At 37.2% G+C, this 24173-nt stretch overlaps 1 protein-coding gene across 1 annotated transcript in view; it reads right to left on the reverse strand.

Annotated features, from left to right (window-relative positions):
* Positions 1 to 1787: 1787 nt before the first annotated feature.
* LOC138714166 (uncharacterized) overlaps positions 1788 to 24173 on the reverse strand; it is a 22801-nt gene continuing 415 nt past the window's right edge. The window contains exons 2-4 of the mRNA XM_069846592.1: positions 13700 to 13761; positions 7710 to 8286; positions 1788 to 4292 (exon numbers count right to left, since the gene is read on the reverse strand). Of these exons, the coding sequence (XP_069702693.1) occupies positions 4014 to 4292; positions 7710 to 8286; positions 13700 to 13761 (918 nt within the window). The 3' untranslated portion in view covers positions 1788 to 4013. The remainder of the gene's footprint in view (positions 4293 to 7709; positions 8287 to 13699; positions 13762 to 24173) is intronic.

Genomic DNA, 24173 nt, shown 5'->3' on the forward strand with positions numbered 1-24173 from the left:
ACAATATGGTTTTCTGCACAAAATCACACGAACTTTTTTCTAATGCAACATTTTAATCTCTCCGGCTTCCGTAAAGCAGTATCATTTTCAAACAAATTTCTGGTTGTGTGATTTTCGAAACGAAGTAAGAGACTTCTAGTTTCTAATAATTGTTGAGAAACTGCTACAAAAGTTCGCCGATTAGGTAACCTTCTTTGAGGAAAACGTTGACGTTACATTCTTCTTGCCTCACTTGAATTACGACTACTTTCTCCAAAAATTAATAACATATGATATTCCTGAACTGTGAATGACATTGTCGAATACCCTGTACTGAACTGCCATCCGCTCGGCAGTAGAGCTATAGACAGGGAGTTTGGACTCACCTGATTCGTACTTACGTCTGTGCAGAGCACTGCCTGTTCAGCGTTGCCAAGTCTCTCACGCCTGAATATTAACAAATTTAAGCATGCATTTTTATTTAATTTCACGAAAACATAATAGAACACACAAATATTTATTTAAACTAATATTAACTCTTTGCTAGAAATGCGCACTGATGTAATTGTTTTCGTAATTTTTCAAGAGTTTTATATTTGCTAAAGAAATTAACTGCTTGCGTTTCTCAGAATTATTTAAGATGTGCCTACTTTTCTTTCTTTCAGTCGATAATTCGATATGCCCTAATTTTCTGGGAAAATGGAACCAAAATTGGAAGCGTCTTGATTTTACAAAAGAAGGCCATTAGCATTCTATGTAAATCAAACTATCTGGAACATTGTCGGCCACTTTTCAGACAATCACGGATTTTAACAATCATAAATTTGTATATATATGATCTAGTACTTCACACTCGACAAAATATCGACAATTACTCATTAGTGGCCAATATACATGATCATGAAATTAGAAATAGTGAACAAATTAATATTCCATATTGTAGATTACACAAGAGCAACACAAACTTTCTAATTATGGGGATGAAATTATATAACAAGCTCCCAAGTCAATATTATAAATTACCAATCAATAACTTCAAAACTAGATTTTACAATTGGTTATTAAATAATCCTTTTTATTCTGTTGCTGAGTTTTTCAACACATATTTTACGAAATTGTATTTTAATAAATAAGTTTAATTGCAATTTAGTTAGTTTTCTTCAATTTAAAAGTTTCAGATTATTTCACGTTTTCATTGTATTACTTAAATTTTACTGTTTCTGTTATTAGTGTTTTTAAAATGTATTTATATGTTTTTTCAATGTATTCTGACAAAGCCCAAAACTGTATGTCTAATGGCCAAATAAATTGAATTGAATTGAATTGAACGATATAAGCAGTATAACGCAAATAAAATAAGAAGATAACTATTTTTTGATCCTGTAGATCGTCCCCGACGACTGTGAAAAGGTCGACACTTATACCTCTTACACCCTGTATAAGTGGTAAGAAAATAGAGAAAGCTAGGGCGGTAGATAGGGATATGAGAAGAATGGCAGGGAGAGATGAAGAAAAATTGAAGAAACTGACACGTTGAAGGAGGTGAAATATGGAATAAAATGATGGAGGATTTGTTAGAGAAAAGAGAACAGGGATAGAAGAAAGTGAATTTTAAAACTGTAAATGAGAGGAGAAAGCCATTTCAGGACCAGACATGAGTTTGTAGGTTAACTGAGCAACTGTTTAATTAATGAGATTACAGCCACTGTTTTTAACGGTTTAAATGATGAAACTTCCACATCTCGTGCAATATAAAGCGAGTTTAGATGGGAAATGTTTGAGATAGGGTAATAGAAATAAAACACTGGTTAAAAAGTTTATATAAAATATATTACAAAACGGTAGATTACAAACAATAACAAGATAATCGTGTATGTATAAAAACTCAACAGTCGAGGAGACAGTAGACTCATATTTACAATGGATTCTCCACAAAGCAGAACATTACGTGTTAAAACACACCCGTTATCTTTACAACAGCATGCAAAGTTCATTTTCCTCTTTATTTTGTACTGTATAAGCATTAGGACGGAAGGTTAACAAACGCTATGTACAACAAGAGGACTGGCTTCTTCTGCCAGAAGCAGTTCAGCTGGAAGTGAGAATGCTTTACAAGAAAAACAGGTGTCACCACGACTGACGTAACCAGGTCGCCCTCTGGAATAGGGACAGGCATTTCAGTTGAATGTCTGTACCATTCAGATTGCTCAGTGTTTATATCGTTGGATCAAATCCAGATTTGTGTCTGGTAGAACATTTTGTCCTATATTGTAACCTTCAACAGATATCTGTTGACAGACGACACAATTTCAGTTTTTAGTACACTTTTGTCACAGTTGAAAATGTGACGATGCTCGAGAAGTAGGTATTTTAAATTGGAAGGTCGTAAGAGATCAAATTCTGAGATAATTATACCGTTGAAGTTTTTTCGATAAAATAGTCGAGAATTTTAATAATCAAAATTTTTTGGCGAGTTTATTATTTCTGATCAATGGTTTTAAGAATCAAATGTTATAAAACTATTCCGGATTTAAAATGTTTTATAATATAAATTATGCGGTTGTTGTACTAGAAAAAGTTGTTGTTTGAGTAGAAATGATAATTGAAATGGCATGTTTTCGATCGAATATCTTTAATAACGAAATTACGGTGACAGTAAGAAGAATTTTTTCTTGGTAAACTATTTTCATTAGTCTTAGTTCTGTAAAGGTTGTATTGCAAAATATTGTCGATAGAATTGTCCTGAGAATCGAAATCTTCTGATGGTTATATGATTGAAGTTTGGAATGAATTTGACTGTAAGAATTTCATTAGGGTTAAAATTAAGACACTTTTTTGACAAGTAGATCCCTCTGGTGATAATACTCGGGAAGTATTCTAAATCGAATGATTTTGATGGTTAGAATGCCCGGAGATTATATTAAGGACACTTTCCTAATCAAATGGTTTTGCGAATAAAAATTCTGTAAAAAAATTCATTCGATGGAATAGTTACATCATCCACAATTCTGTCTATATTACCCAGTGCCATATGTTTCGATAATCAGTGCTGTCTGATAATTACACTGGAGTATCCACGATGGAATGATCTTACTTTCGAAATTCTATCAGGATTGAAATCAAGAAGCATTTTTTGGTTGAATGAATCTGAAAATTGGAATCATACGATAATTTTACTGCGGAAGAACTCTATTTTCAATTGAATTACTACAGTAGTTAAAATTCCCTGATGGTTATTTTAAGCAAAATTTGATATCGAATGATTTTGAAGATAAAAATTCGAGAACTGCTTAGCTGTAGAATTGCTCCATCGAATATTTTAAGTAATAGAACTTCTGTAATTGTTACACAAAAATAAAATCAATGAAAAAGTTGTATGAAACTAAAATTCGGTATCTAACTTTTTCTCTCTTTTATGTTTTTATGTCACTATTTTTGTTGAGTATACTTTGTCACTCCTGACAGTCCTGATTTGGGGAATCGCTGGAAAATAAATCTTTTCAATATGAATTGCAAAATATTGCTGAACGTATATTTTTAACGGTTTTTTGTTACTGTTGTATTGAATGATATTCTCGATCGAGTAACTGTTAACGGCCAAAGTTCCGCAAAATTTACACTGGAGAACGTTTATCAAGTCAGTACTCTCTGGCGATTATTCTGGATGATATTTTAACGGAGTATTTACAACATTAAAGTTCTGTAACGGCTACATTAGATAATATTGCCGGTCTGATAGTTGCACCAAACAAAATTCTGTGACGGTTACACGTTATACCAGATATTTTTGATCGAATATAAGTGTTATTAAAGAAACTCTCGACTATTTGTCATTAAACTTGCTGATGATTTCGAACTCATTGCAAATTAATAGACTCTGAGTTAAGTAATGGAAGTTTCAAAGTCACAAAAAACTCTTGATCCTGGCCAATACTGAAAGGTGAGTTTGGGAACTGGATCCTTCATGAAACATTTCACTTCTCGGCGACGAGATCTTGAGTGTCATGGTTGTGAAGTCAGGTGACGGTGGTGGTTCAGTCCCACCCGTGGTGCTCATGGTGCTCGTGGTGCTCTTCATGCTTAATGGGCACCCAAACCTTCTCCCACACTGGCTTCCATACTTTCTTCCACTCTGGAACTTGGTACTGCTTCCACACGGGTACCCAGATCTGCTTCCACTCGTCCTTCCAGACGAGCTTCTTGTCGGGCACCCATTCCAGCTTCTTGCCAGTCTTCCATACCTGCACCCACTCTTCTTTCCACTCCAGCTTCTTCTCCGCTATCCAAACTTCCTTCTTTTCCGTTCTCCATACCTGATTCAACGGAAAATATGTCTTAGAAAAAAAAATAAAGAGATGAAGTGAACGTTACTTAACAATAAGGCAAAACATATTGCTACCTTTTATTATTTATTTGATATAACAGTTATTTTGTATTCAGGCACACATTATATTTCTTGACTTCATATGAAAATTGATTTGACATGGCAAAATATTGTTTGACGTTTGAATTATTACTTTTACCTGACTATCAAAGCAAGCTCCTTCACTTGCGACCTGTGTTTATTACTACTTCAATAATGTTGATCTCAGTCTTGAAATTAATATTTATATGAATGTCTCACTGGTTTTTCCAGGGCCTGATACTGAAAAAAAATCCATTAACTTTGGCTTATTGTCCCATTTTGCGCCTTAAATGCGATGACTCTTCCAGTCTGACAGATGGTCTGGGTGTTCATTCGTGAATTCGATGCTGACACGTTCAATCTTTCCTCAACCCTCACAGAACCAGATTTCATCTCCAGGGCCAGGAGCCTCTAACCTTTCCTATATCAGCATCAGATACCTATCAACCCCCAAGACTTCACTCAAATCTACAGAGTCTCCTATTTAAAAGTCGTCCCAATATATCTGTCTGCTGTTTCTTTCTGTTGCCGAGAGGAAGAACTATCGTTTGCAGGTTAACGGGCGATAGTGTCAAGCGATGGAACATACATCACGAGTATATGACTTAACTTGACTCAAGTAAGACGTGTTGGAAGTTGTCAGTCTCTATAGTTATGTATTACCGTATGGTGCAGTATGGTTCGCTAGAATTTAGTACAGCGCGTGTATTTAAAGACTATTATGTGAAACAAAAGCTATGAAAACGCAAAATTAAGTTTCACGATCATCTTGTGCTATGTAAAAGAAAAGTGCAGCATTTCATACTCGAAAACTTCATTAACTGGAATAAGGGACGACTAATAAATATAGGGGTCCTGTAATTTTAACTTCTGCATATGATATATGAAATGAGGGGAAGATGGACTGACAGATAGAAACGGGAGTACCCCGAGAAAAACTCTGTTCGCTTCGTCTACAACATATTTAATTAGAACCTGAACGGGTATGGAACCCGAGCCTCTCGAATAACAGACCAGCATGCTAGCGTTTAACAACAGATGCGGCTGTATTTAAGTATGTATGTTAAATAAACATAACCTTTTATGAAATGAATCTACTTGGAGGATTTAGTGAAGAACTGTTTTCAGAACATGGGAGGAGTAATAGTAGGAGGAAGAAGAATAAAGTGTGTAAGATATTCTGATGATACGACAATATTAGCAGAAGAGGAGATGATACTAAGGGATATGCTACAGCTGTGAGCAGTATGGAATGAAGATAAATGCCAACAAGATGTACAGTAGATCATGGTCATAGGAAGAAAACTAAAGAAGATAAACTTGCGAATTCTAAATGAGACAGTAGAGCAAGTGGACAGCTTCAAATACTTGGGGTGTACTATAAGCAGTAACATGAGCTGCAGCCAGGAAGTCAAACGAAGGATAGCAATGGCAAAAGAAGCTTTTAATAGAAAAAGGAGCATCTTCTGCGAACCTTTGGAGAAAGAACCGAGGAAGAGACTAGTGAAGTGCTTTGTGTGGAGTATGGCATTGTGTTGGGCAGAAACATGAACATTACGACGAAGTGAAGAGAAGCGACTAGAAGTATTTGAAATGTGGATATGGAGAAAAATGTAGTGTGTGAAATGGACAGACATAATAAGAAATGAAGCTGTGTTGGAAAGAGTGGGTGAAGAAAGAATGATGCTGAAACTGATCAGGAAGAGGGAAAGGAATTGGCTTGATCACTGGTTGAGAAGAAACTGCCTACTGAAGGATACACTAGAAGGAATGGTGAACGGAAGAAGAGTTCGGGGCAGAAGAAGATATCAGATGATAGACGACATTGAGATATATGGATCATATGAGGAGACCAAGAGGAAGGCAGAGAATAGGAAAGACTGAAGGATGCTGGGTTTGCAGTGAAAGACCTGCCCTTGGGCAGAACACTATGAATTAATGAAATGAATATGAAATGAATGTTGGTGGGTAACGACACTACAAGAGGCTGACTATATTTATCTGATCTATAACATTTTGAGAATTTATGCCACTTCTTGCTGCATTCTCTAAACGGCTACAATCAAGTTAATTTTCAAGTAATTACTCTACAAATACATGATAATAAAAATTTATATTTCATATGAATTATGTCGGAGTTGCTCGATACGTACAAAATCCACCCAACAGTTCAGGAGGAATCGGTATACAAAAAACAGAGACATGTAATGTAAAAGTGATGGTATCTGGCTATTAGAAAACGTGAATTTCTTTGATCATTTGGCAATATGCATTTTTTGCAGTATCACGCCACTTTCTCTTCAACGTTTGATAATGAGAAGGCAAAAGTTGTAAGATCATGCAGGTTTATAGAGACGTTTTCACTATAACTTGAATGTGACGTTTGCGATCAAATTATTACTTCCATCTTACCCTTCTACTTGCAGAAACCGGTCGCGTTTAAGGTTCTCTTCTTTCATGACGAGGTGTAAATGTCCCAAGACACGTTCAACCTTGACCATGTGTGTGCCTCAAGAATCCGAGGTGGACATACAAGAAATTTACTGAAGGTAGAGGAATTTTATGGAACAGTGGAAGAACTAATAGAAACGATGGTAAAGAGCCCGTGTGTACAATATTGAGCATGTGGATAGTCAGAATAAGAAATGAAGCTGCGTTGGAAAGAATGGATGAGAAAAAATGACGTTGAAACTGATCAGGAAGAGGAAAAGGAATTGGTTGAGTCACTGGCTGAGAAGAAACTGCCTACTGAAAGATGCACTGGTGAACGGGAGAAAAGTTTGCGGTAGAAGAAGATATCAGATGATAAACTGCATTAAGATATATGGATTATATTCGGAGATAGTAAGGAAGGCAGAAAATAGGAAAGATTGTAGAAGTGTGGGTTTGCAGTGACAGAACTGTCCTTTGGCAGAAAACTATGAAAAAAAAAATAGATTATGATTCATTTAATGACGCTTGCAATTGCCGAGGTTATATCAGCGTCGCCGGTGTGCTGGATTTTTGTCCGACAGAAGTTCTTTTACATGTCACTAAATCTAGTGACATGAGCCTGTCGCATTTAAGCACGCTTAAATGCCATCGACCTGGACCGGGATCGAACCCGCAACCTCGTTCACAGAAAACCAGCGCTATACCAATAGCTCCACCCAGGGCGACGAAAACTATGAATGAATGAATGAATATAAAATAAGAAAAGTTAAAATTCCATCGCGTGAGATTGTCACCAATCGGCTGGATTTGTACTCACGAATTTTGTATTTACTGTTAAATACTAATTTCTAGTGGCTTGTGTATTTGGGACAATATTGAAACATTACGTTACCTGTTTCCATTCTTCTTTCCACTCCAGTTTCTTCTCGGGAACCCAGATCAACTTCTTTTCGGTTCTCCAGATCTTCTTCCACACCGGCTTCCAGACGAGCTTCTTTTTCCACAGCCCGTGCGACGTATACTCCCAGCCGTCATGATCTTTTCCGTGGGACTGGTGACCTGGCACCCAGACCTTCACCCATTCCGGCACCCAGATCTTCTTCCAATCAGGAACTTGAATTTCTTTCCAGACGGGGACCTTTATCTCTTTCCAGATCGGTTTGTAAATCTTCTTCCACTCTGGCACCTTCACTTCCTTCCACGCCGGTACTTTGATCTCCTTCCATATGGGTTTCTGCACCTTCTTCCATTCAGGAACTTTAACTTCCTTCCATACCGGCACCTTTATCTCTTTCCATATCGGAACCTGTATCTTCTTCCAGTCTGGTTTCCATATTAACTTTGAAGCTGTCTTCCAGACTTTCTTCCATTCTTCTTTCCAAACGAGCTTTTTCTTCCAGACGCCTTCAGGCTCATGGTGGTGATGTTCAGGAGGGCCATAGTCTCCCCTTGAGATATCTGTCTCGACACTGAAAACCAACCAACTTACAGAAACTTTTTCGATTGTCATTGTGACAAGGTTTTTTTTTTTTTCATTTCCAGAGTGGAGGGACGTACCTGAATTTTAAATTTACTAAAGACTTTATCAAAACTGATTTTAACTATCAAAATCTGGCCCGAATATGAACAAAGTCATATTTGATGGTATTATTATTTTTGAAGCAGTTAAAATTACATTCCATATACGTTACAAAATAAATTACAATTGTTGTTTTGGACATTTTTATGCTGAAAGAGCTTAACTCAGATATTAATGCAATTTATTAGTCGTAATTAGTAATTACAATTTCGTTCATCGTGAAATTAACAATTGTATGTCAAAAGAAAGTTGTGTTTTCCAGAATATTCTTCCAGTGTTTTTTTTTCAGAATGGAAGGAAGAAACTGAATTTAAAATTTTTCAAAGCTATTATCAAAACTTTTATTAACAATTTAAATCTCGTAAAAATATGAACATGGCCATATTTGATTATATTTTATTCTTAAATCAGTTTAATTAAAATTCATATATGTATATTTCAAAATAAATGCCTATTTTTTTCTTTCGACGTTTTTATGCTGGAAGTGTTCAACTCAATAAAACATTAATTGAGTTTATTGTAATTAGTAATTACAATTCTTCCATCGTAAAGTTAACAATTACTGTACATGTCAAAAGAAAGTTGTGTTTTCCAGAATGGTTTTCCAGCTATTCTTTTTTTTTTAGAATGGATGGAAGGAACTGAATTTAAAAAAATCTATAAAAAAAGTTATGGAAAGTGGTATTAACTGTCAGAATCTCGTAAAAATATGAACAAAGCCACATTTGGTGGTATTTTATTTTTGAAACAGTTCAAATTAAAATCCATATGCGTTACACAATAAATTTCTATTGTTTTTGGCATTTTTATGGTGGAAGAATTCAGATCAATAAAACATTAATGCAATTTATTAGTGATAATTAGTTTTTATAATTCGTCCATCATGACGTTAACAATTATTAGTCAAAAGAATGTTATGTTTTCAAAAATAGCTTCCCATTGATTTTTTTCCAGAATGCATTTAAGCAAATGAATATAAAAATGTATAAAATATGTTATAAAACTAGAATGAACTATCAAAGTCTCGTTAAAATATGAACAAAACCATATTTAGTAATGTTTTATTTTTTGAAGCAGTTCAAATTAAAATCAATTAGCGTTACAAAATAAATTCCTGTTGTTGTTTTCGTCGTTTTTATGGTGGAAGTGTTCAACTGAAAACATTAATGCAATATTTATTACTGGTAATAAGCAATTGGTCTAATTACAATTCGTCAGTCATGGAGTTAACAATTATTTTATGTCAAAAGAACGTTGTAACATGCACTCAGTTTTGAGTGAACTCTTGAAATTACAACAACACATCGGGAAAAGAGTCAGAAATGCATAAATAAGAATACAAATGCAGTTCAGCAAAATCTGTAAAACTAGTATCAATAAAATTAAAATGTTATTTTAAAAGATCCAAGAACTTTACTAAAAGACATTAACTGGTTAACTGGGATTGTTAATTTGTAAGTCAAGTTAGATCTCTACCAAATATGTTAGTTGGGTATACTACTGTTTCAACGCCTTTCAACTCATATCTTTATTACGCGTAGTTATATTCACTAATATATTAGAAGTTGCTTGTTCTGATTTTAATAATGTGACGAGTAGACAAAATTCAATTTTGAATTGTAACACTGCTGTGATGGTCTAGCAAATGATACTATAGGAAGAAATAGCTGTTTCAATAGTAACGAGCAATAAAATTGGCCACCAGCATCACAGGTTTCTGTTTACAACGTCATTTATTTCAATTGCCATAAACACAAACCTGTAATGTTACAGCTCGTTGAAGTTATTTCACTGCAGATAAAAGTGTTAACTTTGAAGAGTACTGGTTGGAAAATTAGACAATATATAAGATGTTACATTCCTAACTACAAGCGTGCCTATATTTGAAGATATTCATTCATTTTTTATATTGAAATTGTTATCAAATCATGTTCGTATAGGCTACGTGTTTCTATATTTAACAGCAACCATTCACACTTATTAATTTTCCTGTCTTGTTGAAGAGAAAACTTCATTAACTTCTGTAAAAAAGCTCAGTTCTCCAGGGCCGCCATTAGCGATGTGTAAAGTGTGACTCAGAAAAACACTTCTCATCTCCAGTTAAAAAATTAATGAAATAATATACAAAACATCTGTATTAATAAATCTACGAAAAAATGAACAAGTGCATAGTTTTAATATGCTGCTGCGTATCTTTACGTAGAATACGTGTGAGCACGATCACCTATCGACAGTGTATACCTTTACTATACTGCATGTCTTTACGTCGAATGGGTTGTTAACAAACAAGCACGAGGAATAAGGAGAACAAGGGGCATATAGGAAAAACAAGAGGAATATAAGGAGACCAAGGGAAATATAGGGAAAACAAGAGGAATATAAGGAGAACAAGAGAACTAGTAATACAAGGGGAATACAGGGAGAACAAGGTAATATAGGAAAAACAAGGGGAATATAAGGAGAACAAGGGAAGCCAGTAATGCAAGGGAAATGCAGAGAGAACAAGGGGAATACAGGGAGAGCAAGAGGCATGTAGGAAAAACGAGGAGAATATAAGGAGAACAAGGGAAATCAGTAATACAAGGGGAATACAGGGAGAGCAAGGGGAATACAGGGACAGCAAGGGGAATATAAGAAAAACAAGGGGAATATAAGGAGAACAAGGGGAGTATAAGGAGAACAAGGGGAATATAATGAGAACAAGGGAAACCAGTAATACTGTACAAGGGGAATACAGGAGAACAAGGAGAATATAGGAAAAACAAGGGGAATATAAAGTGAACAAGGGCTGTATAAGGAGAACAAGGGGAATATAAGGAGAACAAGGGAAACCAGTAATACTGTACAAGGGGAATAGAGGAGAACAAGGGGAATATAGGAAAAACAAGGGGAATATAAGGAGAACAAGGGGAGTATAAGGAGAACAAGGGGAATATAAGGAGAACAAGGGAAACCAGTAATACTGTACAAGGGGAATACAGGAGAACAAGAGGAATATAGGAAAAACAAGGGGAATATAAGGAGAACAAGTGGCATATAAGGAAAACAAGGGGAATATAAGGAGAACAAGTGGCATATAAGGAAAACAAGGGGAATATAAGGAGAACAGGGGAAACCAGTAATACAAGGGGAATACAGGAGAACAAGGGGAATATAGGAAAAACAAGGGGAATATAAGGAGAACAAGTGGAATATAAGGAAAACAAGGGGAATATAAGGAGAACAGGGGAAACCAGTAATACAAGGGGAATACAGGAGAACAAGGGGAATATAGGAAAAACAAGGGGAATATAAGGAGAACAAGTGGCATATAAGGAAAACAAGGGGAATATAAGGAGAACAGGGGAAACCAGTAATACAAGGGGAATACAGGGAGAACAAGGGGAATATAGGAAAAACAAGGGGAATATAAGGAGAACAAGGGGAATATAAGGAGAACAAGGGAAACCAGTAATGCAAGGGAAATGCAGAGAGAACAAGGGGAATACAGGGAGAGCAAGAGGCATGTAGGAAAAACGAGGAGAATATAAGGAGAACAAGGGAAATCAGTAAATCAAGGGGAATACAGGGAGAGCAAGGGGAATACAGGGAAAGCAAGGGGAATATAAGAAAAACAAGGGGAATATAAGGAGAACAAGGGGAGTATAAGGAGAACAAGGGGAATATAAGGAGAACAAGGGAAACCAGTAATACTGTACAAGGGGAATACAGGAGAACAAGGGGAATATAGGAAAAACAAGGGGAATATAAGGAGAACAAGGGGAGTATAAGGAGAACAAGGGGAATATAAGGAGAACAAGGGAAACCAGTAATACTGTACAAGGGGAATACAGGAGAACAAGGGGAATATAGGAAAAACAAGGGGAATATAAGGAGAACAAATGAAATACGGGACCAAGGAAGAGATAAAGAGAACAAGTGAAAGACAAGGAGAACAATGGATAGACAAGCAGAGTAAGGGGAATACGAGGATAAAAGAAGAAGACAAGGAATACAAGGGAATGAGAAGGGGAGCAAAGGGAAGTAAAGGGGAACAATGGAAATACAGTATTAGGAATGCAAGGGGAATACAAGGAGAACAAGGGAAATACAAGGAGAACAAGGGTAATACAAGGAGAAGGGGATTGCAAGGAGAAGAAGGGGAGTACAAGGAGAAGAAGTGGAATACTAGGAGAACAAGGGGAAGAGAAGGAGAATAAGAGGAAGATAAGCATAAGAAGGGAAAGGCAAGGAGAAAATGAAAAGCAGGTGGAACAAGGGGAAACAAGGGGAATACAAAGAGAACAAGGGACAGAAGGAAAGGCAAGGAGGAGGAAGGGCAGATGACAAGGAAAACAAGGGGAAGACTAGGAGCACATGGGGAAGATTATGAGCACAAGGGGAAAAGAATAAAGGGAAGACAAGTATATCAAAATGACCAAGGGAAAGTTATATTTTTTATGTGACATTGAATTCCCTATACCCCGCCTCCTACATATACTGTATCTAGTGAGGTAAAAGACTTAGTTCTGTGTCAATATTTGATTAAAGATTGGATAAGTGAGAACTATTACGCACTATCAGCCGAATGTCTAGAGTCTAGAGCGTCTGTTTTCCACTTTGGCAATAAGGATTCGGGTTAAAAAAAAAAAAAAAGAATAAACAACGGGAAGAAATTTTAGAAAGCCAGAATATTGCTTCTGAGGGATTTTTAGTAAGTTCTCTCTCTGATTCTCCGTCTAGAATTTGAAGGGACTGGGTCCTCGCGGCGATGTTATCGAAAGGACCTCACACTTGCTAACGGCGGCCCTGCCATTTGCACTGCATATTACTTCTACTGGCCTCGGTTGCAGAGCATATGGTACAGGCTCAACTTCGGCATTCTGAAGAAACAATATGTGCAGTAGTGGCAAAAAAAAAAAAAAAACGGAACAACCCTTGTAGCTGATTTCAGAGATTTGTTCATTCCAGAGCACGATAGACTGGTAACTAAGACTTTCGTGGTTCGAATCCTGCCTGGGAAGAAAACTTTTTTTTTGTTCCTTATTCAAATTTATTCCCAATACTTTTCGATAGCTGGTAAAATTCATGTTCTGGGAATAATGAGTTAATTAAGTAGTAAAATATCGCTACAGTCGAAAAGTTTTGGGAATAAATTTGAATAAGGAACAAAAAAAGTTTCCTTCCCAGGTAGGATTCGAAAGTCTTAGTTACCAGTCTATCGTGCTCTGAAGTGAACAAGGCTCTGAAATCAGCTACAAAGGTCGGTCCGGTTTTTTTGCCACTACAGTACAATTGCAGTACCTATGTTACATAATACTTACTGTTTCTTTTCCCTTACTGGATTGCTAAGTGCTGGGACGGCGAGGAGCACTCCCAAGATAGTCTTCAACACATGAAACAAATAAAGTAACGTCAATTATATTATATTATATTATCATTACTTAATCTCCGTATATGTGACTTATGCTCTGAAATGTTATATTTTTGCGTGTAACGACTATAGTCTATTCGGCCTAAACTAATAGAATAAATGAAAGAGTTTTATGAAACGGAAATTCGAATTTGGTTGCCATGGAAACGCTTACGTCATATCCGATATAATGACAATATGAACATTCCTATACACATGGGGTGCCTGAATACAGAAGGAATAGTAAATATTTTAGGGAGTGGCTATATGAACTATTCTGAGTAAAAAGTCCATGTAAACATGTGTCCAATCTTCAATGGGTGTGAAGATACAGCTGTTTGAATGTTACGCATAACAAGCCTTACAAATGATAGGAAAGAACGACATACTACTGACTACATACAAAGGCATAATACGTGTCGTTCTGAGATCGTTTGAGGATAGCACTGTTCGTAATGGGTGTAGAAAAGTAGCTGTTTGTAGTTCCCATGGCTACAGGTATGAGCAAGTTCTTTCATCATGACGGAGCACATGTAGGCCTACATTTTAGCCGTCAGGTGACACATCTAAATCTCACATTCTCCGAACGGTGGATCGGTCTCGGTGGCCACATAAATTGACCACCAAGGTCCCCAGATTTTAATCATGTCTAATTTTGTATGTGGGATAGGTGAAAGGCAAAGTGTTCAAAAACAAAATAAACAAAAGGGACGAATTAGTCGTGGTATTCTCGGCACTAGCGACAACAATTAGCTGCGCTCTTAGAGTCGAGGCGAATGGCGGCAAGTTAAGGATCATGCCATTGTACAAAGATAATATAAAGTTAAATAAAGTGAAGTAAAATGACTGGGGCGTATTCTACTCATTGATGAGGATGAAACTGCAATTTGGCTGTAACTGGAAGGATTGGATTCGCGGGTATGACATATATTTCCATATTATATGTCTCATACGTTTCTTAGCAGTTAAGTTTTTCCTGTAGAGAATGTTATTTAAATTTAAATTTAATTTTCTTGCATTGTTATTTAGAAACATAAAACCATTTACCATCTACCCAAGATAAGATACGAAAATAATCTTTCGCTTTCTGGATTAATTATAAAATTCCAAAAATTATGATGCATACAGTGCGTTTGAAAAAACAGTATTACACATCTAAGGTAGAATAACTTGAAAAATATGCAGAATTTTTAATCTATTTCCTACGTAATTTTAAACAATTTTGTACTTTTTTTTAACTATGGTTGGCTCTTTAGAGTTCACTGCTCTGTAATTGTTTCTTTAGAAAATTGCTAGTGTGCGCTAGAAGGTTTGTTGTATCCGATAATATAGGCAAGAGAACAACACTTACTTACTTACTGGCTTCTAAGGAATCCGGAGGTTCATTGCCGCTCTCACATAAGCCCGCCATTGGTCCCTATCCTGAGCAAGATTAATCCAGTCTCTACCATCATATCCCATCTCCCTCAAATCCATTTTAATATTATCCTCCCATCTACGTCTCGGCCTCTCCAAAGGTCTTTTCCCCTCTGGCCTCCCAACTAACACTCTATATGCATTTCTGGATTCGCCCATACGTGCTACATGCCCTGCCCATCTCAAACGTCTGGATTTAATGTTCTTAATTATGTCAGGTGAAGGATGCAATGCGTGCAGCTCTGCATTGTGTAACTTTCTCCATTCTCCTGTAACTTCATCCCTCTTAGCCCCAAATATTTTTCTAAGAACCTTATTCTCAAAGACCCTCAATCTCTGTTCCTCTCTCAAAGTGAGAGTCCAAGTTTCACAGCCATAGAGAACAACCGGTAATATAACTGTTTTATAAATTCTAACTTTCAGATTTTTTGACAGCAGACTAGATGGTAAAAGCTTCTCAACCGAATAATAACAGGCATTTCCCATATTTATTCTGCGTTTAATTTCCTCCCGAGTGTCATTTATATTTGTTACTGTTGCTCCAAGATATTTTAATTTTTCCACCTCTTCGAAGGATAAATCTCCAACTTTTATAGTTCCATTTCGTACAATATTCTGATCACGCGACATAATCATATACTTAGTCTTTTCGGGATTTACTTCCAACCCTATCTCCTTAGTTGCTTCAAGTAGAATTTCCGCGTTTTCCCTTATCGTTTGTGGATTTTCTCCTAACATGTTCACGTCATCCGCATAGACAAGAAGCTGATGTATCCCGTTCAATTCCAAACCCTCTGTGTTATCCTGAACTTTCCTAATGGCATATTCTAGAGCGAAGTTAAAAAGTAAAGGTGATAGTGCATCTCCTTGCTTTAGCCCGCAGTGAATTGGAAAAGCATCAGATAGAAACTGGCCTATACGGACTCTGCTGTAAGGGAGCTCCCAACACTAGTCCAAAAAACTTCATAAGGATTTACAAGAGACGTAATGAATTATCCAGACGTGATATTACATTGTGATATGAATGGCTTTTGGAAGCATATAGTGTAGGAAGACTATCTGTACGTGATGTGTAGGTTAAGGCAATACCAGGAGAATGTGGAATCAACTGTGCACTTGAACTTGGAGCAATGTTTTCCACCTCAGTTTCAGGAAATTCAACCAAATGGGACACACTCACGGACCGGAGAACGCGAATTCGATTATGCGCAATGTTCAAAACATACAGAGGTGAGCCTGCCTGGAGCGAAATAAAAAATAAGTTGCAGCCGCCAAATTACTCTTCAAGGAACGACCACTCACACAAATTGAGGGAAAGAAGACAGAGGACGGACACTGCAAAGTTTTCTTTTCTCAATCGTACTAACAGGGACTGGAATGCTTTACCTGCAGACTTAATAAAGGCTTTACCAATAACCAAAAATGTAGTTAAAAATAGGCTTAAGGACTTTACTAATAGACGGTAGTATATTATACACACTAGTTAAAGGGTGTAATTGATATCTTGTTATTTGAAGTGTTCTATCAGTGTGGAAGTGGGTTGTGTCAGTGAAGTCTATTGTGTAAGTGAAGTGTGTTGGTGTCAGTGAAGTGGCTGTGCGAAGTATTTGAACAGTGAAATGGTTAGAAGTGTTAGTGAAATCAGGTAGAATCAGTGCAGTGAGTGAGTTGACAGCGAAATAAGTGTAGTGCAGAAAGGTACTTGTGCAAATATGAACCTGTCAGTCTCGTGGGTCTTAGTTCGAGCTTAGGGTTAAGATACAAATTAGATTTACTTTAAATGTTATTTTAAGTGACCATGCTTCATTTAATTAGGATGCTCATTATTATTATTATTATTATTATTATTATTATTATTATTATTATTATACTTTCAGAACGGTCCCGAGGTTCACTCAGCCCCCTATAAAAATTGAGTACCGGGTCTTTCCCGGGGGTAAAAGGCGGCCAGAGCGTGGTGCCGACCACACCACCTCATTCTAGTGCCGAGGTCATAGAAAGCATAGGGCTCTACCTACATGCCCCCCAAGTGCCTTCATGGCATGTTACGGAGATACCGTTACCTTTATTATTATTATTATTATTATTATTTTATTATTATTATTATTTTATTATTATTATTTTATTATTATTATTATTATTATTAATTATTGTTTTTTATTAATTGTGTTTATTATTAATTGTCATTATTGAGTGTAATTAGTTACCACTGCCACCGGGTATATACCCCACTTGCAGTGTGAATAAATACATACACATACACACAAATATTCTGTTCCAAAAAGTTGAGCTTTCCCCACATTGCGCTCTTAATTTAAAACTGCGGTAAGGTTAGCTACATAAGCACATCTTATGTAGGATCCACACATGTCCCAAAACAAGTCACCAACCAGTGATTGGTGAAATATTGTGAATATGATAGTGAGATGGAGAGCGGTCGTAAGAATGTTATGGCCCTATAAATGGTGGAAATAGAATCCCGAGAAAAACACCAAATTCGAAATTGTTCGCAACAATTGTCACTATGCATATTTCAAATGAAAAATTCTAGGCCTCACTGGGACTCGAACGCCGGATCACGTGATAACGATAAAGTAAATATGTTCAATCGAAGTCCGTCTTGAGTAAACCGTAAGTAATGTCATTCATTTCAGGGGGTTATTCTTTGAGATATTTAAAAAAATGTATAATACAATTTTTGCTCGTTTTTGCTTCCTTTTCGAGATAAAGTCGCTTTTTATATAAAAATAATTCATAGCGTATTTTGGGAAAACCATTGATTCAATTTCCAATGTGTTCTCTTAATGTAAGAGATGAGTTGTATTATGATGATAAGTGATTGAACGAATTTTAGTTTTGTCCTTTAAATGTACAGAAACATGATCCGAACAAATGTAACTTTTGAATAATTTCGAGGAAAAAATTGTTCCGGGACCGGGCATCGAACCCGGGACCTTTGGTTTAACGTACCAACGCTCTACCAACTGAGCTACATGGGAACTCTACCCGACACCGATCAGTGTGACTTAAATTGTGGTTTTCTGTTAACGAACAGTGACGTGTATTATGCAAATCAAGATTTCAGGTATAACTCCCTGTAAAGTTGATTTGAATAATTTCGAGGGAAAAATTGTTCCGGGGCCGGGCATCGAACCCGGGACATTTGGTTTAACGTACCAACGCTCTACCAGCTGAGCTACCTGGGAACTCTACCCGACACCGAACAGTGTGACTTAAATTGTGGTTTTCTGTTAACGAACAGTGACGTGTATTATGCAAATCAAGATTTCAGGTATAACGCCCTGTAAAGTTGATTTGAATAATTTCGAGGGAAAAATTGTTCCGGGGCCGGGCATCGAACCCGGGACCTTTGGTTTAAGGTACCAACGCTCTACCAACTGAGCTACATGGGAACTCTACCCGACACCGATCAGTGTGACTTAAATTGTGGTTTTCTGTTAACGAACAGTGACGTGTATTATGCAAATCAAGATTTCAGGTATAACTCCCTGTAAAGTTGATTTGAATAATTTCGAGGGAAAAATTGTTCCGGGGCCGGGCATCGAACCCCGGACATTTGGTTTAACGTACCAACGCTCTACCAGCTGAGCTACCTGGGAACTCTACCCGACACCGATCAGTGTGACTTAAATTGTGGTTTTCTGTTAACGAACAGTGAAGTGTATTATGCAAATCAAGATTTCAGATATAACGCCCTGTAAAGTTGATTTGAATAATTTCGAGGGAAAAATTGTTCCAGGGCCGGGCATCGAACCCGGGACCTTTGGTTTAACGTACCAACGCTCTACCAACTGAGCTACCCGGGAACTCTACCCGACACCGATCCAATTTTTCCCTCTATATCCACAGACCTCAAAGTGGGCTGACAACCGTCAAGCAACCAACATTGAGTGCACACTAACTCAGTGTGACTTAAATTGTGGTTTTCTGTTAACGAACAGTGACGTGTATTATGCAAATCAAGATTTCAGGTATAACACCCTGTAAAGTTGATTTGAATAATTTCGAGGGAAAAATTGTTCCGGGGCCGGGCATCGAACCCGGGACATTTGGTTTAACGTACCAACGCTCTACCAGCTGAGCTACCTGGGAACTCTACCCGACACCGATCGGTATGACTTAAATTGTGGTTTTCTGTTAACGAACAGTGACGTGTATTATGCAAATCAAGATTTCAGGTATAACGCCCTGTAAAGTTGATTTGAATAGTTTCGAGGGAAAAATTGTTCCGGGGCCGGGCATCGAACCCGGGACCTTTGGTTTAAGGTACCAACGCTCTACCAACTGAGCTACATGGGAACTCTACCCGACACCGATCAGTGTGACTTAAATTGTGGTTTTCTGTTAACGAACAGTGACGTGTATTATGCAAATCAAGATTTCAGGTATAACTCCCTGTAAAGTTGATTTGAATAATTTCGAGGGAAAAATTGTTCCGGGGCCGGGCATCGAACCCGGGACATTTGGTTTAACGTACCAACGCTCTACCAGCTGAGCTACCTGGGAACTCTACCCGACACCGATCAGTGTGACTTAAATTGTGGTTTTCTGTTAACGAACAGTGACGTGTATTATGCAAATAAAGATTTCAGGTATAACGCCCTGTAAAGTTGATTTGAATAATTTCGAGGAAAAAATTGTTCCGGGGCCGGGCATCGAACCCGGGACCTTTGGTTTAAGGTACCAACGCTCTACCAACTGAGCTACATGGGAACTCTACCCGACACCGATCAGTGTGACTTAAATTGTGGTTTTATGTTAACGAACAGTGACGTGTATTATGCAAATCAAGATTTCAGGTATAACTCCCTGTAAAGTTGATTTGAATAATTTCGAGGGAAAAATTGTTCCGGGGCCGGGCATCGAACCCGGGACATTTGGTTTAACGTACCAACGCTCTACCAGCTGAGCTACCTGGGAACTCTACCCGACACCGATCAGTGTGACTTAAATTGTGGTTTTCTGTTAACGAACAGTGACGTGTATTATGCAAATCAAGATTTCAGGTATAACGCCCTGTAAAGTTGATTTGAATAATTTCGAGGGAAAAATTGTTTCGAGGCCGGGTATCGAACCCGGGACCTTTGGTCTAACGTACCAACGCTCTACCAACTGAGCTACGCGGGAACTCTACCCGACACCGATCCAATTTTTCCCTCTATATCCACAGACCTCAAAGTGGGCTGACAACCGTCAAGCAACCAACTTCGAGTGCACACTAACTCAGTGTGACTTAAATTGTGGTTTTCTGTTAACGAACAGTAACGTGTATTATGCAAATCAAGCTTTGAGGTATAACTCCCTGTAAAGTTGATTTGAATAATTTCGAGGGTAAAATTATTCAAATCAACTTTACAGGGAGTTATACCTGAAATCTTGATTTGCCAATGTAACTTTTCATTCTGCAAAGGAATTAAACTTCTTTTGCAGAACGAAAACTTACACTTGTTCGGTTCAAATTTCTGGACATTTAAAGAACAAAACTAAAATTCTTTAAAGAAATTATTATCATAATACAGTGCTCTCTTAAACCGACTGAGCATATTGGGAATTAAGTCAATGGGTTTCAAAAAAAAAAAAAAAAAAAAAAACTGTGAAATGTTTCTTATAAAACAATATTTATCTGTAAAATGAAGGAAACACGTGGAAAATTGTATTAAATCTTCTTGTTTGAAGTATCTCAAAGAATAAACCCCTGAAATTAATGATATTACTTACGATTCACTCCGTATATGAAATGAAGACATTTAGTACCAAAGACGAAGATTTGTCAGAATAGTGAACAAATTTCTTAAGATGAAAGACTGTGGCAATTTTTCTAGAAGTTTCGCTATTTCTGAACATTCAGTATTGATAGGTATCCACCATAAGACTGAAGGCGGAATGCGACTTAGATCGAATGAGTAGAGTATCAAGCGACATTAACTACACAGGGTGTAACAATTGTTATAAAACACATGCGACGGATGAAAACACAATTAGGGATCTTATAACTGTTTTAAGTGAAAACGTTATGTGGCCTTTAATTCAGTGTAACCGCAAATTTATAACATTAAATTCAGAAGACAAAAGGTTTGAATTTTTGCCAACCTTTGTCTACAGCGAGAAGTTACTCCTGTTTAAATTTACATTAATTCTGAGTTGAGTATCTGAAAGAACATTTCTATGCGAATTCGTAATAGCGAGAACTTGGAACTTGGTGTGAAGTGAAGCGTAGGATTCCCGAGAGCATTACCTGACATTCGCCTTACATTTGGTGAAAACTTCCAAAAAATTCAAAGCAGGTCATCAGCCCAGACAGGGTTCGAACACACATCATAGCGTAGTCAGGATCTAGTCCAACTCGTAATCTGTTGATTACATAAGTACAACAACGCTACGGTAAGGTCAAGGTAGCTTTGTTCCTCATATCATCTATCATCTTAGTAAATTCAGGATTCATTACAGCATTTCTTGAGTCTTCCATTATTTTTTTCTTCGTGATGTTTTAACTCTTATTTTCATACCATGTAGTATAGGAAAGGACTCATATTTTGACCAACAGTATACAGGTATACATTGTTGATCTCTCTGGTCATGTGGTTAGCATGGCACAGGACCACCGCTGAGATAACACAGTACAACACATGACATTGGATAAACATCCGGTCCCGTGGACGGAAAATAAATCTCTTTCATTGCCCACGCTGGAAATCGAACCACGGACCGCTTGTATGAAAAGCACGTACGTTATGCATGGACCCAAGACGCTAGACGGCATATTAAATAATGATGTACAATGTTGCAAAGATGTTTCTTAATTTAATTTTAATTTTAGTTATTATTTTTTACTTGGTTATTCAACGACGTTATATCAACTGCGAGGTTATTTAGCGTCGGTGGGATTGGAGATAGTGAGATGAGGTCGAGGATTCGCCATAGATTGCCTGACATGTGCCTTACAGTTAGGGAAAACCTCGGAAAAAAACAACCAGGTAATCAGCCCGAGTGGGAATCGAACCCACGCCCGGATCGGCAGGCAAGCACCTTGGCCGTCTGAGCTACGCCGGTGGCCAATTTATTCAGCGCTGTTTAAGTTTTTTTGACAAGGACGTACTCTGCAGAATATTCTTCTAGAAAATAATGATTTTTTTTTTCTTTTATTTCTTGTCGTAATTCACACTAATTTAGAGAAACGCTAATACTGATAAAATTGTCAGATATTCTTGTATTAAGATGCCGTCACCAATGGATGATTGAAAGAGGAGAAAAGGAGGAATTATCAATTAAAAGGTAAATACTGATAATCCGAGTTCTTGCAAGGACTCTTGGAGCTCACCTTGAACTTTATGTGAGCTCCTAGTCTAAAGGCCACTCGGCTCACTTTGCTCATATGCCACACTTAAGGAACTTAAGTAAATTTTGTATTGAGAAAAGCCGAAATGGATCATCAACTAGTACAGCATTATGTATCTAGGCAGTTAAGCCAGTCGGCTACGAGCATCCTTAACAGCTGTGATTTTCCTATCTCTGCTAATGATTAATTTCATTAGCTTATTTAACGTCGCTGTATCAACTACTAGATTATTTAGCGTTGATGGAATTGATGATACCAGATATTTTTTGGTGACGATTCTCCGTATAAGCTATTAATAACATTCACGTTACATGAAGGGAAAACCTCGAAAAAAAAAAACAGATAAAGGTCCAAACGGGAATCGAATCCTTGACCGACAGCAGCTTGAGCTCTGCTGATGGCGAAACCCGAAGTGCCAAACGTCAGAGACAAAAATATTAAAAGACGGTTAGAAATTGAAAATGATCTTTCACAACCTTGAAAAATTAATACGATGAAAGAGTAATGGAACGGAGAAAAATTGAAAAATTAAGATTAGTTAAGTAAAATTATTGTATTTCTAAATATAATTACTGAGGAAGATTTTATAATTCCATGTCAACTGCAAGGGCACTATTATGTATTTATGAGCGATTGGAAAAAAAAAATCAATAGTGTTTTATTCTTCCTGTTTATACAAGGTCCGGCAAAGGAACGGTTCATTATAAATAGTTGGTTATTCATTCAAGATTTTTTTTTTCAAAATGACATACAGTCTGCCATTTACTTCTTGAAAAGGACGTCCTTTAAGTGACTGCCGCTGAGATGGAAATGCGCTTAGTCAGACATCCACGAAGTGTCAATGTCTTGATCTTTATCCATGCGTTTTAAATCTCTCACAAAACTCCCTTCGTTTGAGAACTTCACTATGTTTCAGTTGATGTACTACTTTATTTTATACGGATGGAAATGCAAGTCGCATGAGCAGATGGGACGGGATCATGACGCCAGAATTCACGCCTAATAGCCTCAAAACTGTTGTTTTTGTACAAGTTTTTAATTGCAAAAACACGTTGCGCATCGCTCCACCTTTCCATGATGACTAAATAGCATTGTAAATTATTGGCAACAATGTGTGCGCAGTTTATCATCCCTCAACTCTACTTTGAGAGATATAAGCTCCTTAAAATCGTCTATTTCTCTGCCCGATCCAATATTTTCTGAAACTATAGTATTGTGGGATATGATGGTAGAGCCTGGATTAATCTTGCTCAGGATAGGGACCAATGGCGGGCTTATGTGAGGGCGGCAATGAACTTCCGTGTTCCTTAAAAGCCAATAGGTAAGTAAATATAGCATTGTAGTCATTACATTAATTTAAATTTAAATTTAACGACGCTCGCAACTGCCGAGGTTATATTAGCGTCGCCGATGTGCCACAATTTTGTCCCGCGGGAGTTTTTTTTTTACATGCCAGTAAATCTACTGACAAGAGCCTGTCGCATTTAAGCACACTTAAATGTCATCGACCTGGGCGGGATCGAACCTGCAACCTAGGGCATAGAAGGCCAGGACTCTACCGACTGCGTCACCCAGATCGACTGTCATTACGTTAATAACGTTCATATTTTTT

Source organism: Periplaneta americana, chromosome 1 (assembly GCF_040183065.1).
Source record: "Periplaneta americana isolate PAMFEO1 chromosome 1, P.americana_PAMFEO1_priV1, whole genome shotgun sequence".
In the NCBI taxonomy this organism is placed as follows: domain Eukaryota; kingdom Metazoa; phylum Arthropoda; class Insecta; order Blattodea; family Blattidae; genus Periplaneta; species Periplaneta americana.